General features: G+C 37.1%; 1 protein-coding gene across 3 annotated transcripts in view; it reads left to right on the top strand.

The window, feature by feature from the left end:
• LOC126977946 (ran-binding protein 10) overlaps window positions 1-14499 on the top strand; it is a 58146-nt gene extending 43647 nt beyond the window's left edge. For 2 of the 3 annotated variants that reach the window (XM_050826649.1, XM_050826650.1), the window contains 5 exons: window positions 502-609; window positions 5511-5576; window positions 7738-7847; window positions 10696-10807; window positions 12134-14499. In XM_050826649.1, coding sequence (XP_050682606.1) covers window positions 502-609; window positions 5511-5576; window positions 7738-7847; window positions 10696-10807; window positions 12134-12267 — 530 coding nt within the window. In that variant the 3' untranslated portion in view covers window positions 12268-14499. The remainder of the gene's footprint in view (window positions 1-501; window positions 610-5510; window positions 5577-7737; window positions 7848-10695; window positions 10808-12133) is intronic. The other variant, XM_050826651.1, reaches the window with a different exon arrangement.
• Window positions 14500-20574: the final 6075 nt, after the last annotated feature.

The following is a 20574-nucleotide window of genomic DNA, read 5'->3' on the forward strand; positions in this document are numbered from 1 at the left end:
ATCAGCCGCCCTTTGGCATCTTGTCCTTTGACGTGGGATTATGACAGGCATGAAAGAGACTTACCTTAGTGCTGGGACTCTTTAAGTTTTAATTATAATTTAAACACAGTAGTGCCAGCCAAAATCCAAACCAATCGCTGGTGTCCACTACCGATGGCTAAGATCTGGCGAGACTAGAGAGAGATGTGTTCCTAACAAATCGTGTTGAAAAAACCTTGTTGATGAACAGCTAAGGCTCAAGTCTTCTGTGGCTGATATTGGATTGTCTCCACCGTACTTTTTTTTGTCCAAATTTAACCAACTTACGGCAAATAATAAATTAATTTCGATGAGGCAGGCTAGATGGTCCCAACATCATCACAATTTCTTCAGCAAAGGAATGAAAGTAATAAAAAATAAATGGCAGAAGTGTAAATTTCATAACATGATACATCCTGGTAAGTTCCACAGTGACATTACTAATAAATGTTAGATATTTGAAATAATTAGTCGTGACTCCAGGTGTGACCGACATATCGGACGCGGACGACAGACAGAGCTGCGACGTGGACATGACGCCCTCGCCTGCGCACACGGCCACACCTACCCCCACTAACGGAGCACACCTCGGTAAGTAGTCCACACCGCGCCTGTTGCGTACGTGAACGATTCACTGTAAGACGATACTTAAGATATTGTAAAATTGAGTGCTGTCAATGAATAATGTATTGAGCGGCAAATTAATTAAAATCACACGTTTTCTTCAAATTTTAATTGCAAAACAAACCATTTTTGTTGCTGCGCTCAGTTTTATTAAATTATATTTTAAATTATTTACTTTAACCTATAAAAAAGTTTATTCGCATATTATAACAAATCTAATCCCTTTGTTTTGGGACTTGATGTTTAACCTAACACCGCCTAAAATATTGTAAAGATGTCAAAACCGGTAGGTAGGTATGCAAAAAGGCAAGGCAAAAAAGGCAGGGCAGTCAAACTATTATTTTATACTGAGTGGCTACAGATGTATGTGGTCCAGCGCTATCGTGACGTAATACTACACCCTTCCTATTGATCAATTCCGGCCGCTTTCTCTCAACCTCTTGCATTAATCGGTTGTAGGCAGTAGAGATCCGAACCGTCCGTTCTGCTCATATATTCTTGATAATGTAATGTATGTTCATAGGCCGGCCCATAAGTGAATTTGGTATAAACTGTCATAACCATAATGTTAACACCAGGAACGGACATAAACTTATAATGCCTACTACTTGGCTAAGTCGAGTTAGTAAGGCTTTTGTCGGGCGATGTATATGCTTTAACAACAAGATCCCAGAAAATGTTTAAAACAAAAGTATTACGTTATTCAAATGAATTGTTAAAAAACGTTTGTGTGGTAAAGGTTACTATATCAAAAATGACTTTCTTAATGATACCACAGATTGGGAATAGAGCAACCGCCCTCAGTCTATTAAATAATAAATTTGATTGTACAATATTACTTTGTAAACATATTTTTTTGATGAAAAAAAAAAGCCCGCTGAGTTTGTTGCGCCCATTCTTATTAGGCCTGAGGCATTCATTTTGGAATGGGTGATAGTTTTTTTAACTATCAATAAGTGATGTCACATCCTATTTTGAATAAAAATATTTGAATTTGTAAAAGTACCTATTACCCTGTATTAGAACCGGCTATGGTAAAAATAATGTAATGTTTGTAGGAGTACAGCTGTACAACAAGCTTCAGAAAACTGCTATATCAAATTATACAAAATAACTAATAAAAACATCTTATAATAGTATGTAAATACTGTATATCCATATCTTATAACTTGGACCACAGCAGTAAAACCAGAACGCAGCAATGAGCAAACTGCCTTTCATTATTCACTTTTTATCACCAAATATGAAACTCATCAAAAATGACAAAAAAGACCAAATGAAACCGAACCGCGGTTTCATTTGGTCTCAATAAAGAGTCATAAATGAGTACATGAATTGTTAGGTTTCTTTATATGAGCGCGCCAAAATGTCGAACTTTTTTGTATATCTGGTTTTGGAAATGGGTTTAAACTGTTAAGTTATCAATTCCCAGATTTCACCTTTATCATTACTACTGAATTACCAATATAGGTCCATGTTTTAATAAATTGCTACTATTTTATCTATAACATTGACCAGAGCGATTTCGTTAAAACCAGCCAGATACAAATAGTACATTCAAAGATATTTTATTACAAGTTTATACATACTATATGCGAAAAGACTTTTTCCTCGACCTATTATAAATTGTCAACAATAAAAAGTTTCTCTCTATTATGATATTTAATTATTATTTGCACACATCATTCATATGACATTGTATGTTGTATTTCTATTTTAATGTATAACATTAAAAATATTAATTTTACCATTACTTGTTATGATTTGCTCGTCGCTTTTTATTTAATTATCTCTGTGTGTATTATTATTATTATTATATATTACCAGAATCCATCACATTTATCAAGCAATATTATATTTGTATTGTAAATTATATACATTAGTAACATCTCTAGCAGTTCTTATCAGAATGTTATTTGCGGCCATAATTATATATAACACATTTAAGCCCAAAAAGCTAAACATTAAAGTGAACCAAATTCAAAATGAGATGTTCACAATAAATAATACTTAGCCGGTGATAGATACAAGTTGTTGTCATCGTTGGAACATCATTGGTCACTCGTTTGAGTGTCTCGCAGCAGACACGTTGTACCGTGGTCGTCACTGACATCCACCAGATCGGATGGTCCCACATTGAGTATGGCCGTAGTCGTAATTAATGTTTGTATGAAGTTATAGTATTGTGATCGTATGTCCATTGGCTCCATGTTCGGTCGCCAAACAGTAGTATGCAAGCGGTATTTGTTGCGTTGTGAGTAGCGCAGTAGATGGTGGACTTACTGGCATAATGAGACTTGTTGCTTCGCTTGTTAACTTATTATCGTATAAATATGATGGGTGGATTTTAGGTAAGTAAGTTTTACCAGTCGGAGGCTCCTTTGCACAGGATGCTGGCTAGTTTGTGGGTACCACAACGGCGCCTATTTCTGCCGTGCAGCAGTAATGTGTAAACATTACTGTGTTTCGGTCTGAAGGGCGTCGTAGCAGTGAAATTACTGAGCGAATGAGTCTTAACATCTTATGTCTCAAGGTGACGAGCGCAATTGTAGTGCCGCTCAGAATTTTTGGGTTTTTCAAGAGTCCTGAGCGGAACTGCATTGTAATGGGCAAGGCGTATCAATTACCGTCAGCTGAACGGCCTGCTCGTCTTGTCCCTTATTTTACCATAAACATAGTGATGCGACATCCTCTGCCACAGACCCATTGCTAATGATCATAGCTTGCATGTAGTAGTAAGCCGCTTGTTAACCGCTGTCCGTGCTTGACTAACACGTACGTAGTAACACGTAAACCATACTGTGGAAGCGGAACATAGTTAACTGCTTGTACAGAGGGAGGGACGTCACCGTTATTCATGATGTAATATCATATACTGACCGACATTTTACTACTAAAACATAATATCACAAATACCTCTTCACGTGCACATATCAAAAGCGTCTCTTGATCAAGTACTTCTCTAGTACCAAGTTAACAAAAATAACATTTTGTAAGTTCTCTAGACTACTTTTGAGTAAATACTTTGAAAATGAAATGTTTTCGAATTTTGTTAAAAATATGGAAAAATTTCAATTAGTATTTCTATTTAATCTTGCAAAGGGTTTGATGCTAATTTCTTTAATATTTAGTTACGTTAGTCATTGACATATCACCTTAAGTCTTTGACATAGATGTCATATTCGCGCGTATCTGTTATTCTCTATCACGAATACCTGATGAAAAACGCTTTTGATATTTCAATGCCAGAGGACGCTATAAAACCAAATCACTCGAATTTAACATGCTAATTAATAATAGATATCTTTGCAATAGATGTCATATTCGCATGCAGCTATTATTTATTTTACTTATAATAGTAAAAATGATGGTAATATGGGTTGTTATAATTGTGACGTCACTGAGTCAATATTGCGGACTTCATCATCATGTATGTGTGGCGCACGCCGCACGCCGCACGCCGCACGCCGCACGCCGCACGCCGCACGCCGCACGCCGCGTCAACTGCGCGCCACTTTCACTTGTATTTTCAATTCCGTGATAACACCCAACCTCGCCACAATGATAGACTTTTTATTTGTCCGCGTCGATTGGCTGTTTTCAGCAATTATATGTCAAAATGTTGAGTGCCATTTTCGGCGTTTCATATTCTTATATTACCACTTACCATAATGCCAGTCAATAAAAAATGTGTGTGTACTTATGTATACCCGCAAGAAGTTATACTTCATTGGCGTAACAAAACATAAATGCTTAACATTATTTATTCGTCGTGTTATTCTACGTTTGTAGAAAGAACAATATTGCAAAATTTTTGCAGAGATGGCTTTGACAATGAATTATTAAATAACGAATACGGCTGTATGGGCTTGAAACCTTTGCCTATCCTAATAATGGACGAAGAAACCAAAGAAAAATAACGAATGTCGCAAACGTCACAAAATTTTAGGAACCAACCAACCATGTTACTTTTGTGTTACAGTGCGCGCGCATCTTATAATTTCACTCTCATAATTTTTTTCATAACGCGCCTAAAGAAGTATAACTTCAATAATTTGGTGGTTTGGTTGATATCAGCGGGAGAGTGCGCGCAGGTCGGCATAGGCTAAGTTAACCTATAGTATTAGTAAGTTGAGGCGGGGTAGTCGCGATACGTGGGCAAGTTATGGCGAGCTGTCCACAATGTTATTATTATTATCAATATATCATTATAACGTCAAATATTTTTCGTCATCCAAATCAGTGAAGTATTTTATCCACGTCATCTTAATCAGTAAAATAAATGTGATGAAGGACCTACTGTGCCTACATTAACATGAAACGTTTGTAATTGTGTCTCTCCTCAGCTCGCGCACGTATCGTGGCAGGTGATGTAGCCTTACCATTTACTAGGATACGAATTGTACAAATTACTGGACACGATCTAATTTTAACGAGTTGACGACACCCAAACATTGTTGAATTTTAATAATACACACAATATTTAAAGTCAAGTACAACTACATTTGTTATCGATAGTATGTTAGTGTGGTGCGTCCGGCCGCCATGTATCGATCGCTAACATACATAATAATTAACAAGTGATCTTAAATATGAGACCAGTTATAACTTGTTGTAGTCTAAAACTTAGTTTTGTGTATTAAGTTGTTGTTCATTCAGACCGCAGTCCGTGAAGCTTAATCAAATCACATCTGCAGTGTGGATAATAATAAATAATTTATACTACCCAAATTCAGTATTATCATGAGCTAGACACTTATATAATGAATAAAGTAAACTGTAATAATGTAAGTGAGTGAGACAGGCCGTGGTGGTGCGGGTGTAAGTTATATTGGGTCGTGTCCGGTGACTCAGTGGTCGTGTGACAGGTCTGCCGGTCAAGGGCATCCCCGGGGTGACATGCTGCGTGTCGGCGCTGCTGCCCCGCGCGCTCGGTGCGTATCTCGTGTCTCACCCCCACTTTCTGTTTCCACTTCCGTCTTCCACCATTTAACTGTCGTGTACTTGATCCGTGTTGAGTGAGGTGTGGTCACGTGGTCACTGTTATCAAACGGGTCCCACACCAAGACTGTAAGTTAGTGCGCCCGCGGCGTTGCATGTGGTTTGGTGTATGTTTGGTTCGTGCTTTTAATGGAATGAGTAACGTAATTCTTTGGTTTACTTACTGTTGCTTAACTTATTTTAATAAATAGTACGCGACGATAACGAATAAATAATTATTTGGCAGCTTACTTATTAATTAAAGGCGAGTGCAGTTTTTATACATAATATTGTGGTTAGCGGGCCTGTGCACGATGCTTGCCAGTCGGTTGCACCTGCCTGCTTCTCTGACTATTACCTACTAAAATTTACCAGTAGGAGACTCCCTTGTACAGGATGCCGGCAAGATTATAGGTACCACAACGGCGCCTTTTTCTGCCGTGAAGCAGAAATGTGTAAACATTATTGTGTTTCGGTCTGAAAGGCGGAATTATATATATATATTCAATATAACGAGCGCAATTGTAGTGCTGCTCAAAATTTTTGTATTTTTCAAGAATCCTAAGCGGCACTGCATTGTAATGCAGTATCAATTACCATCAGCTGAACGTCCTGCTCGTCTCGTCCCTTATTGTCTTTAAAAAAATATATTACCAAACAACTCTTTCGTATTTATTTTAACTTGTAGCGGAATTGTTCTGTCATTTCGACGCCATCCTTCTGAATTATGACGCCCAACTTTTATATCCGGTCTGGCTCAGTGTTGACCATGATCAACTTAAAACTGGGATTAGTAATCTGGTATGGATACAGGCTCTTTCTCCAGCACTGTCCGAGTAATGGTTCGTTTAGATGACACATGCTCTGCAATGAGATGCTGTAGATACGATATAGGGGTGAGTACACAACCAGTAACATAGCCGGTGCTGCAGGGCACGAGGGAACAGCGATGTGATTGCTGTTCAGCTGCTGAACTCTTCTCCTACTGCAGTAATTGTTAAATGTATCTTTAAATCGCATGACTTCTGTGAGAGTGATGTGTTTATTTAGTTGTATAAGTGAACATAGCGCGACAGATCGGTGTGTTCTTCATACTAACATTATTCTATACCCTTAATGTTGGTTTGCAATGGGCGTCATTACTACAATTAGTGGGAGGGCTCCTTTGCACAGCCTCTGCCGTGAAGCAGTAATGTGTAAGCATTACCGTGTTTCGGTCTGAAGGGCGCTGTAGCTAGTGAAATTACTGGGCAAATGAGGTTTAACATCTTATGTCTCAAGGTGACGAGCGCAATTGTAGTGCCCATCAGAATTATTGGGTTTTTCAAGAATCTTGAGTGGCACTGCATTGTAATGGGTAGGGCGTATTATTTACCATCAGCTGAACGTCCTGCTCGTCCCTATTTTCTTAAAAATAACGATTTAAACCATATTTATTATTGTAATATTATTTGTCAGTAAGGTACACATTTCTGTTTTACCTGCACTTGTACTGGACTAAACCAACTACGGACACGTTTAGATATTAATAATAATATATATGTACCTGTTATTTCACTGCAGTTAACTATTTCTCTTATTTAATTAATGTTTCCTAAATATAATATATTATGTATCCTATATGTAGCATTACCACACCAAATATAACGTTATATTGAATATTATACTAATATAGATTTCCTCACTATTTGTTACACCTTCCTTTATATTTTATTCATAATAATAATTGCTATGAATGTGTGTTTTGTTATTATATATTTTGATAGTAAAACTAATTGTAACAGCGTTGGTTTTTTGTTGTTGCATTATTATAAATTAAATTAATTAAGCATACAAGTTGACATTTATTATCTAGCACTTAAATAGAAAAGCACTGGGTGTTGGCGATCAGCAGTTACTATATAACCAAGCTCGTCCTCAGTTGACTGACAAAGTGATACATTTGACGCAATTGAGAAACTGTTACTAAAATATGGGGTGCACTGCTCCCAGGAGCTTTTTAATTGAATTTAAACTTTACCGTCGCTCGATAATAAGATTTTTATCAAGTTCAAACAAAACAAGTGACGAATTACTTAGAATGATGACTGTTAATACATTTATTGACTCGAACAGAGGGGGACAGCTGTCGCGCGTCCGTGGAGAAGATGCTGGCGTTCGGGCGCGAGCTGTACGCCATGAGCCAGAAGCTGACGCAGCAGCACTACCACAAGTCCATGCTGGAGGTGAGTGAGAGCGCGAGAGAAACACGGCCACAGATATACGTGTTCCACCAACTAAAGCAAACGTACTTCCATAGAATATGGTAAAAATAACACTACTTTCCAGTAAATAACACTTATTTTTGTAGTTATACTTCTTTAGGCGCATTGTGAAAAAAAAATGAGAGTGAAATTTTAAGATGCGTGCGCATCACTGTAACACAAAAGTAACAGTGTGAAGTTGGTTATTAAAATATATCTTTTAAACATTGACAATTAATAATTATTGTCATATGACTCATTTCTGACAAATAACATTGATTGTTTGTTTCAATTATTTAGAGCATTGGTAACAAGACCAAAACCAAACGATAATAAAATAAAAGAATATTTAAATAGGTTTATAACAGCAAAATTACATTGGTACAAAAGCAAAACATGTACAATTATGTATACCTTTTTGACGATCTTCAATAAAGACAAACTTTGACTATTACGTTGCGCGCGCACAACGACACCTAAACAAAAATTTTCTGAATTTTTTTGACGTTTGCGACATTAATTTTTTTGCTTTCTTCTTCCTCCATTATTAGGACAGGCAAAGGGTTGAAGCCAATACAGTCGTATTTGTTAAGATTAAATAATTTATTTCACGATTTTAACAATATGTTTCTTTCTTCAAACGTAGAATAGGACGACGAATAAATAATTTTAATGGTTTGTTTTGTTACGCCAAAGAATTATAACTTCTTGCGTGCATACATAAGTATACACGCACTTCTTTTTATTTATCACGTTATTGTAATTGTAATTATGTGGTCACAAAATCATCGTATTTGTTTTATTAATTCATATTGAATGTAAGAATTACAATTTAATGAAATTTAAGGCTGTAAGGTATAATTTGCATGACTGTTTATTATCGGTATGCGGACTTTTTAAGTAAAAATGTACGTATTGAAACCAAAGTGTCGTCAATAGGCTGGTATTCATTTAGGTGTGCTATGAGCTGCCGGTCATTATTGTCTCCCAGACTGTGCAGTAACGGCATGCTCACGGCAATAGGCCTGCGCATTTTTCATAATTAATGGAATGAGTAGGACTTACTCAAAATTGATTCCTTTAGAATTCTTTTTGATGTCGACTTCCCCCGGGAACTCGTGCGTTCTGGTCGCTCGTCCTAAGGCTGTCCAAGGAAACTTCTGACAGCCAGCCATTCCGCCACTGCACAGGGACGATGATTCGCTGGCCCATGATGCGAAAGAGAAAGCTGATCTCCTCGGCTCCCTCTTCGCGTCCAGCTCGACTCTGGATGACCAAGGTGCACCATCACCGCATATTCTGCGGTGCGAGTTATACATGCCGGAGGTAAAAATCCGGCATGACGGCGTGCTTAAGGCGCTTCTCACCTTCGCGCTTATAGCGAAACTGCCATCCTATGGGCTTCCCGAGAAGTTTTGTAAATGGGTCACTAGCTTTTTGGCCGATCTGAGCATCAAGGTTGTTATCAACGGTGCATGCTCCGACTTAAACCCCATAAACGCTGGTGTCCCGCAAGTCTGCGTGCTATCCCCTACACTGTTCCTTCTGCATATCAATGATATGGCGTAAATCAGCAGTATTCATTGCTATGCTGACAGCACAGGGTATGCTTCCTACACCGGCAGTGCCAACATTTCCCGAGATAGCGTCGAGAGAACAGGAACTTATGTCTGATATCGCGACTATGCTTTGCAAAGTCTCGTAATGGGGCCGACAAAATTTAGTCCAATTCAATCGAGTCGATATATCGACCGCCGTTCAGTTCCGTGGTCATTTGAAAGAGAAAGCCAATCTGCCCTCTAATAAGGTTGATGTACTGAGTAAGGCCAGACAGTACTTCACTAAAAGTCACCGCCTGCAACTTTATAAGGCGCAAGTTCAGCCTGTCAGTTGATTCTTTGGCATTGCGTAGAGATGTGTGTTCTCTCTGCATCTTCTACCGCATTTATCACAGGGAGTGCTCAGAGGAGCTGTGCGGGTTGATTCCAGCGGCCGAATTTCACCACCGGACACTACGTGCAAAGTACCACCCGCATCACGTAGACGTCCGGTATTCCACAACCGCGCGTTTTGTTAGAAATTTCTTGCCTCGCACAGCTACTTTGTGGAATAATTACCGGTTGAGGTTTTTCTGAACAGTTACGACGTTGGAACCTTCAAGAAAAAAGCATACTTCCCAGTTTAAAGGCCGGCAAAGCATTTCTTGACACACCTGTTGTTGCGGATGTCCATGGGCGATTGCCTCACCTCTCCCCATCCCGTGAGCCTCTTGCCCGTTTGCCCCTTTATATAAAATGCTCTTTTATATAAAAAAAAATGGCGCTCTGAGAGAGGAGAGCGGCACAAGAGACTCTTCTTGAATTGGATTTATAAAGAAAAATAATTTGCTTCTACGTGCAAAGTATCACGCGCATCACGTAGACGTCCGGCATTCCACAACCGTGCGTTTTATTAGAAAATTCTTCCTCGCACAGCCACTTTGTGGAATCAATTACCGGTTGAGGTTTTTCTGAACAGATACGACGTAGGAACCTTCAAGAAAAAAGCATACTTCCCAGTTTAAAGGCCAGCAAAGCATTTCTTGACACACCTGTTGTTGTGGATGTCCATGGGCGATTGCCTCACCTCTCCCCATCCCGTGAGCCTCTTGCCCGTTTGCCCCTTTATATAAAATGCTCTTTTATATAAAAAAAAATGGCGCTCTGAGAGAGGAGAGCGGCACAAGAGACTCTTCTTGAATTGGATTTATAAAGAAAAATAATTTGCTTTCACAATTATAATATTTATTTTGATGAGATTGTGTTGGTATGTGTATTGGTCTGTGCCGCAGGACGCGTTCAGCCTGCTGGCGTACAGCAACCCGTGGTCGAGCCCCGTGGGCTGGCAACTGGCGCCGGTGCGGCGCGAGGCGGTCTGCGAGGCGCTCAACGCAGCCATCCTGGGTACGTGCTCCATTTAAATTTAAACAAAGAGGAACTAAATAAATCTAAACTAGAAAATTTATCATTATACAGTTTAGTAGCACGATTTATGAAACAGTTATTTGCATAACAAGTTCTACGTTTAAAAGTAGAGTACAAGGGTTTTTTTTACGACAAATTAGTTCACGACAATGAGGAATTCTAAAAGTTATATAATGTAATAATAAAGGGGCATCGACCAAGTCACTAATAAGTTTATATAAAATAGTGATGTCAATTTTATTCCGTTGGTTTGAAAGAGTTTCCATATTATGACGAGCTAAAGAAGTATCATAATCAACGTAAGAATGTCCAGTTCTAAAGTGTAAAGATTTGATGAATTTCTTTTGAACTCTTTATATGCGGTCAATATGGACTTGATAGAAAGGTTTTCAAAATGAGCATGCAAACTCCAGATGGCTACGCACAAAACAGTTGTATAAAATTTTATAGGTCAAAGCGTTTTAGATAGTAATGGTACTGGTACGCGTAATATGAATCCAAGCTGCTTATATGCTTTGTTGACAATTTAACAATATGACTGGTGAAGGTAAGCTTAGAATCTAAAATGACTCCAAGATCTTCAGTTACACGTTTCAGTTCTACATTACAAAGTCGATATGGAAGAAGTACTGGATGACGTTTTCTATTAAAACTGATAATAAGACATTTTTCAGGATTTAAATGAAGGTTTTTGTGCTTTCAATAAGAAGAAAGATAGTGAGATCTTTTTGCAGGGTTTTACAATCGGTAACACTACGAATTATCCGATAAATCTTAGTGTCATCAGCATACATTAGAGTCGGTCATGTGATAGAGATATAGTATAAATAGCAAAGGTCTTAAATGAGAGCCTTGTGGAACGCCAGAGCTTACAAGTTTAAATTCATAGCAGAAACCACCTGTAACAACGGCTTGACTTCTATTCGTGATATACGACTCGATCCAACGTATTAGGTCACTGTGTTTACCGAGTTTCCACAGCTTCTTTAACAATGTGTCATGACTAATCTTGTCAAAAGCCTTGGAAAAATCGGAAGAAGATTAGTGGAAGCTAAATTGTTTGGGAGACTTTCTCGAACGGTACCTACCGCTTTTTACCAAGCAACACCGAAAGAAGCGATATTTATTTGCGAAAAAATATGTTAATTGGACGGTCCAAGAATGGTTTAAGTGTTATTCTGAGATGAAACAAAAATAAACATGGTAAATTGAGACGGAAAGAGCTTTGTTACGTCCAATAAACCATGCATTCAATTATAAATAATCAAAATAATGAAGTGAACTATTATATAAGTGTTATTCCAGAGTTCCAGGGCATGCCGTGGATCTCCCCGGTGGAGGCGTGCGCGGCCCACTCCCGCGACCTGCTCAAGCGCATGGCGCGCGCCTCCCTCGGCGCCTGCGCCTTCGCCGACCTGCCCGCGCTGCTGCGCCGCTGACGGCCGCGCCACAAGCCCCGCCCCCTGCAATGATTTGATTACTATATACAGTGTTTAATACTTCGCACGGAACTATTTCATGTCTTACGTTTGGTTGTTAGTAGTGTTTATTAGCCGTTTTGGGTGCGTCATCGACTTGGTAGCCATTGGGGAGACGCGGGGCGGCGACAGTGCGGTGCAGGTGTGTGGACCTTGTGATTATATAATTATAGCGACGTAGCGTAGCGGGCGACACGGACTGACGCCGACACCGGCGTGTTTCTTAGCTGTACCGACATAGACTATATACTTTATATAATATAATAGATAGTGATTGTTAGAGTAATGGCGGGGAGTAATATGATCGAGGACAGAGCGGTCCTGCCGCTGTGTGTTGTGCTTCACGACTCACTGTGATCATGTATATATTATGTTATGTCGACACCCCCTATATATTGATTGTTCTTAGGTATACTGATAAATCATTGGATCTACCGACGGGACTTGCTAAATGTAAGGACTCATACAAAAGGCACTATTCTTATACCATTAAAATTTGGTACTTGCTTGGTACCAAGAGAATGGTGCTAAAACTTCGAAAATCATTGAACTTTACCATTGAGAATTGGTAAGTCATAGATTCATTGAACAATCTTAGGATTTACCAAAGTTTGGGTTTTACCGTAACAATGGATACATCACTAGATGTCCGAATATATAACTGAGTGATATTTATTACTCACGATATTGTGTTCGAGATATGTAATTATTCAATATGGATGCGACAACATACGACTCAATGTAACTTTTTTACGTCGTAATTGTGTCGCCGCTTGTAATTGGAAACAATTTGAATTATTAAAATAATAATTTCGTGGCGTTTTGATATATTATGTATTATGTTATGAGTGAAAAGGGTTCATTCTAGCTTTTTGTCGCCCTTTGTACAAAATATTGATTTAAGCTAATCAATTTTTAGTAATGGTACCGTTTCCGATCTAGATTAAACTATTGTTCTGTATTAGATAATCAAATATAATAATCCATACTTACCGTCGACTTGACCGGGAAAAGTTGTGAAACATAATGTGTTTCTTTGTATGAAGTCTTAGAACGCCACGGACTCGGTATTGGGGGCTCATATCGTTTGCTTACATACTGTAGATACAGATAAACATGCTCACACAAATTATTAGCATCATAATCATTGTATTACGTCGCCGTGATGAAAGATTTTGAATTCATGTTCCACAAAATTACTCTTATTATTATTTCGGCAATAAAATAACGCTCTAACTCGTATCAATGTTTTTATCAGTCTGCATTGAATTACGCGCAAAAACTGTCGAAGTTAAGTCCAACAACAGCCCAATAAAAACCACCCGTTACCAGCCAAAAACTCCAACGTGACGTTATTCACGTTTCAGTTAAGTTGTCAAAATGCCGTATTTTATACTTTTATTTTATTGAATATCTTTATACTATATCAAAACGGGGTCGTTTTTAGAATCCTAACATGTTGTGTTTTTTAATTAAAACCATTTATTCTTTGATTTTCAATACTGTCATCGTGACCATTTATTTCGTATGATCTTGCGATACTAGCGCCACTCTGGAGGAATTTGGAACTGTTACTTAAATTTGACACTTGCTACTGACAACTGTGTCCCATGAGATTTTTTAAATTTCTCTAACCTCGATATGGACAAATAGCTAACAATGGTGCCTTTTAATGTGAACCTTCATTTACTTTAGTTTACAAGTTAAATACTCGTACTAATATATCTTTGGACTTGAGATTGAATATTATATTTATGTCGTTTTGATAAATGTTGAGTTTTTTAAGAAATTGTTTTGAGGGACAAAATTATTTTTTGGTATAACAAATTAATGTTTTGATATAAGATTTACTGATCACACACATTTACACTCTAAAGCAGAAAGCGGAAAATTGTTCAAACTCATAATGTTAATCGTATTGTAAGTAAATGATATGAACCGATCTGATCCTGTATAAAGATGTATATGTATAGTGAGAGCGAGACAGAGGTGGGCGGGGCGCCGGGTGCGAGCGAGACGGACTGACGTTACGTCACAAAGCTACCTATATGTGTTGTGTTGGCAGTGCTATAGTGCGGTGTGACTCTGTCCCGCTCGGAGCCGAGGCCGCGCGGTCTCCGGTGTAAAGATCAACAATATTGTTCGTATATTGTATTGTTTTCTTTTTTAATAATATATTGTGTTTAAGCCGTGCGCACGTCTTTTATTTAGGTACATAGAGAATATACCTACGATTCAGCAGACTGCCAACAACGCCGCAACTGTTCCGAATACTCACCGCTTGACGAGGGGCCCACCATGAACTCTTATTGACAACCAAAAATTAACTGCCTTGCTATTTCGTACCACGACGTGATTAGAGCTATCTAATTTAGGTTTACGTCAAATCAACTGATTAAATCGCAATGATGTCAATTGAATCGCAAACTGATTTAGTTCGTTCATTCATTCGTACCATGAGGTAATATTTCAACCTAAACTTATGTGTCAAAATGAGCGATTTGAAAAAAGTTGCTACTTCCTTAGAGGGAAGTGAATCGTGTTGATAATAACTTTACAGAAAAGGAAAATTTTACTGATGAAAGAAGAGATGAAAATACTTTATTGGACTTTTTTGTAAAACAAAATACTGAAAATAAATACCGAAAATGAAAATACTAAAGACGAGGCAGTAAGGGCTACTTGATACTACCTAAGACAAGAACAAATTACGGCAAGCGTATGTTTATTTACGAGGGCGCACAACTTTTTAATAGTCTACCTTCATCTCTCAAAAAGATTAGGTCACAAAAACATTTAAACGTGAGCTATCAGACTATATTGTTTCAAAGTTTTTATAAAACACATGTCTGAAATTGTTTGTTATGTGACAGTGCCCTGTAAAAGTGTGTAATCTTAAATTTTGTGAAGAAGAATAAGTACTATAATGTGTAATATGTATGTACTGAACATCTAAAGAACGGCGGATAAATTATTACATCATATTTTTATGTTCTCATGTAAGTAACAATATTGTGTTTTTAATGAGAAATAAATATCTTTAAACGTAAGGGCCCGGCCTGTTCGCAAGAACGAATTAAAAAAAAATGTACTCTGTGCTCCTGTAAAACAAACATCAATGGAGGTACGTTCATAAATCGTTTAATTGACTGATAAAAAAAAATTGCTTAATGGTTTATAATTTGACGCTACAAAGCGCAATTTTAAAATGTATTTTTAGTATTTTCTACGCCAAAAACCCGCTAAAATCATATGATTTTAGGTTTCGAAACGCAATGCATATGGTTCGAGTAAGAGAGACAAACTTATGCAACGACTGTAGAGCGTCATATCTTTCTCACACCGCGGACCACAGACACATTTATTTCGTTCATTCTTCTTAAGCAATCGCCATTCAGTAAAAGGCACTTCATGGTACGAATTTTAGCGAATAAGTTTAGGTACCTAGGTCCGTTTCCAGTGCTCTGCAACACAAAACGTATTGTCAAATCACTCCCGATATTTAAATTCATAAAGTGACTAAACACACAACTTTCTCAAGTGAAAAATAACAAAAGTGGATCACAAATATCAGAGGGACAGAAGACTGAGAGTAAAACATAAGAAACTAGGAGAATAAAATTCTTTACGAAGATATTCCACGTAAGTCTTTAATTTTTAGGTTATACAAATTTATCATTTTCAACGAAATTAGCGAAAATTGTAAACAAGTGCGAAGTAAGCGCTGTCAAGTGTCAACACATTTGGCTAGAATTTAACTTTTATTAACGGCTTTGGACACAAGTATTTTAGCCAATTGATTCAACACAAGTATGGCAGCACCACAGAGTACTTTACCAATGGAGATGGCCACATTGTTCAATATGATGAAACAAGAATTTTAAAAACAATCTATAACAATTACCAATTCTGTGTCTGAAAAAATTATGCTGTTAATTGAAGAAAAAATTAAGCCAATAAGAGAAGAAAACGAACATCTAAAACAAGAGATACAAACGTTGAACAAAAAATTAACTATATGGAAAATACGTACAGTAAAAATAATATTATACTTCACGGAATAAGAGAAACGAAAAAGAGTTACGCAGATCTTTCTAAAAACATTTTCGATATATTTTTAAAATTAGAAATACCAATTGAACCACGTGATATTAATAAAATGCATAGACTTGGAAGACAATCTACTACATACTACAAAATACAAGACCAATTTTAATCTCACTTACTACCTTAAATAAAAAAAATAGAAATCATGAAATCTAAGAAAAGAATATCACTTAACACTTACATTACCGAAGATTTCTCGAAAGAAACTTATAAAACGAAAAGAACTGAAACAACAGGTTGAAATGGAAAAAGAAAAGGGAAATGAAGCCTATATAAATGATAACAGGCTTGTAGTGATACAGAAAGATAAGAGAAAACGCGACAACTCAATATCACCAGCTAAAAAATCCCAACAAGAACTCGGAAAACCTGTTGTAGCTCCAGCAAAACTTCAAAGGTCTGACCCATTCTCGTTAATGAGAGCTAGGTCACATTCCTTAACGGAAAAGAATTCAAAAGCATAGCAAAATATAAATGACATCGGTAAACGGAGAATGAACTTTTCAAATAACTTACAACAACCGAAAATAAAAACAAACACAACATATCCGGCCCCAATCCGGCTGGTCACCGCGGGGTTGATGACCAAAACCCCCCAAATTTTAATAATAAAAACTTAAATAAAACCATAAATAAAACGTTGAGGCTGTATATAGCAACGCTCAATACTAGAACATTAAGTTCTCAAGAATATTTGATAGAACTTGAACAAGCGCTACACAATATTAGTTGGGACATATTAGGAATATGCGAAGTACGCCGATCAGGCGAACAGATTGAAGAACATGAGGACTATATACTATACTATAAAATGAAGTACAAGGCCTTTATGGTGTAGGATTCTTAGTCAAAAAATATTTTAAAAATAGTATAATAGAATTTAATGGAGTTTCAGACAGAATAGCCGTGTTTCACATCGCTCTTCCAGGTCATAAATACCCGACTTCTATAGTTCAAGTATATGCTCCTACTGAGATAGCAAAGAAAGAAGTTAAAGGTAACTTTTATACACAACTAAGTAGAACAATGGAGACTTTAAACAGAACCGTTATTGTGATGGGAGATTTTAACAGCCTAATTGGACAGAGATATACGAACGAAGATATAATACTTGGACCCCATACAACCGGAAAAAGGAATGATAATGGACAGAGACTTATAAATTTCGCATTGGAAAATAATTTATATATTATGAATAGCTTTTACAAAAGGAAACCTAATCGAAAATGGACATGGGAATCTCCCAATGGCCTGGTAAGAAAAGAGATAGATTTCATAAGTACGAACAAACCAAGTCTCTTCTTATATGTACAAGTTCTCAACAACTTTAATTATAATAGCGATCACAGGTTACTACGAGGTCACTTACATATGCTTGAACCAAAGAAATCAAGGAAATACATAAAAAATACAAAACTTCCAATATTCCCACCCACCTACCAAGGCATGTCTTAGAATCTTTAAGGACTACGTTAATATCTAACTAAATGAACTTAAAACGGTTCAGGAGAAATACGATACTATAGAAGACGAACTAAAAGAAATAAGTAAAAAACTAGAAAGAAACAAAACAACAAGAGATAGAGTAGGACTAAAAGCAAGAAACCTACTCAAACAAAGGACACTTTATTTATAAACAAGAAAGACAATAAACAAGAGCTAACGAAACTAAGTAAAGAAATAAAGGCCGAAATTAGAAAATATAAATATGAAATGAGAACAGAAACACTACGGCTATATATAGAAAAAACAGGAGGAAATAAAAACGCATGGAAAGATCTCCAAGAATACACAAATTGGATTAGTAACGTAACACAACAAAACTAAAATACAAAAAACTAAAAGAATTGACATTCTAGAAACAGCAACTGATTTCTATCGTAAACTTTACAATGACAAACAAGTAATATTAGCTGTAACCTGTAACCAAAAAGATATTGAAGAACCAATTCCAGACATATTAAGAGACGAAACTAGGAAAGCAATAACATCCCAAAAGAGAGGAAAAGCACCAGATGAGGATAACATTTCTAATGAACTTTTAATCGGTACATCTGAAACTATTTTAGATACACTTACAGAATTATTCAATGAAATTTTAAGTACTGAACATATCCCCCACCAATGGACTACGTCAACAATAATCTTACTCCATAAAAAAGGTAAAACGGATGATATATCGAACTATAGACCTATCTCACTAATGTCCAACATATATAAAATATTCTCCAAAATAATATTAGAACGATTAACGAAAGTTCTGGACGAAAACCAACTAAAAGAACAGGCACCCTGCCTGTAGAAGTTAGAAGTGGTTTCTCAACTATCGATCACATTCATACCATAAAACAAATAATTCAGAAATGCAAAGAATATGGGAAGGACTTACCGCACAAGGGGTCCACAATAAATACATTCGTATAATAAGGAAAATATATGGGAATATATATAAGTACGGACAGAGAAGGTAGGAGATTACTTCCCCATTAGAAGAGGTGTCCGACAGGGTGACCCTCTATCACACAAACTCTTCTCGGCAACCCTTGAACACGTATTTCGGCAGCTCGATTGGTACAAACTCGGGATAAATATTAATGGGAAATTACTAAACCACCTAAGATTTGCCGACGATGTAATACTAATAAGCGAAGACCCAAAAAACTCTACAGAACATGATAGAACAACTATTATATGAAAGTGAGCAGGTTGAACTATCAATGAATACAGAGAAAACAAAGGTTATGCCTAATTTCACGAAAGTTCCTATTAAACCTCATAACGCCAATGAATTGGAATATGTAGAGGAATGTACATGTACATACCTTCGCCAAATAATATCTCCTACAGACCTCACTACAAAAGAAATAAACAATAGAATAACTATAGGATGGAAGAGATATTGGGCCCTAAAAGATGTCATGAAAAACCCGCATATACCAATAGAAGGAAAAAAGAAAATATTTCATACTTGTGTTCTACCCAGTATGACCTACGGGTGCCAGACTTGGAGTTGCACAAACAAAAATATCAAAGCGCTGGAAACCTGCCAGCACAAAATGGAACGAAGTATACTTAACATAAAACTTAAAGATAAAATTAGGTTAGCAACAATAAGAAAACGAACCAATGTCGTAGATATAAAATATCACATCAAACAACTGAAATGGAAATGGGCTGGACACATGATACGAAGTAAGACTGAGAAATGGACTAAAGAAGTTGGACAGAATGGTGTCCAAGATATAATACCAGAAATAAAGGAAGACAGCATCGAAGATGGGAAGATGATATTCTAAAGGTGGCAGGTGCGACTTGGATGAGGACAGCAAGAGATAGATCTTTGTGGAGAAAACTTGGGGAGGCCTATGCTGAAAAGCAAAACAATCTAGAAACCGGTGTCTATTAAATATAGTAAATTATTACATAAGTACTTTTATATAATCAAATTAAAATACTAGATTTAAGATTAGAAATGTAACTGCACTTATTTATAGATTGTTAATAAAGGCTTTTATTATTATTATTAGGTACCTAAACTGAACTGCATCGGAATCGCATCGCTTATTAAAAGTTGATGGAAGGCCCGCTGGTCAATATTTTCAATGGATCGTGACCCACCACAGAGTAGGTGTATTACTATAATTCTCCAATATCTCTCCTAATAATAAATTAGTCTGCATCGCGAGCCAGATAAGCTGAGGTTCACGTTTGTCATTTAAGCTTGGGCCCACATGTAACGAGACAAATGTGATCAATTTAAAGAGATAATATAATAACAAACAATCTGAGTTCTACGAGATTAGTTAAGAGTTAGTTTAGGTTGAGATGCTGTTGACTGTAAAGTCAAGACATGTCGAATGTGATGATCAGAAAAGATTAAAAAATATAGAAAGATTGTTGTTAAATAGTTAATATAAGACTAGATGTAGATGGCAGCAGAGACCCTTGCCTCTTGCTCATCGACCGCCATTACAATTACATTAAGTTCGCGCTGTTCCGCTTTTAAAAATTTCTATTTGAAGAAGACTTGAAGAATGCCCAGTCCGTTCGAGTCCAGAAGCTTAAAGACATCTTCCAACGCAGCGGTGAACAGCTTGGGCGATATGACATCGCCTTTTCTGACTCACCGCTGCAGTGGCGACAGCGGGAAGCGACTTTGTT

The sequence above is a fragment of the Leptidea sinapis genome, chromosome 46 (genome assembly GCF_905404315.1).
Source record: "Leptidea sinapis chromosome 46, ilLepSina1.1, whole genome shotgun sequence".
Taxonomy (NCBI): Eukaryota; Metazoa; Arthropoda; class Insecta; order Lepidoptera; family Pieridae; genus Leptidea; species Leptidea sinapis.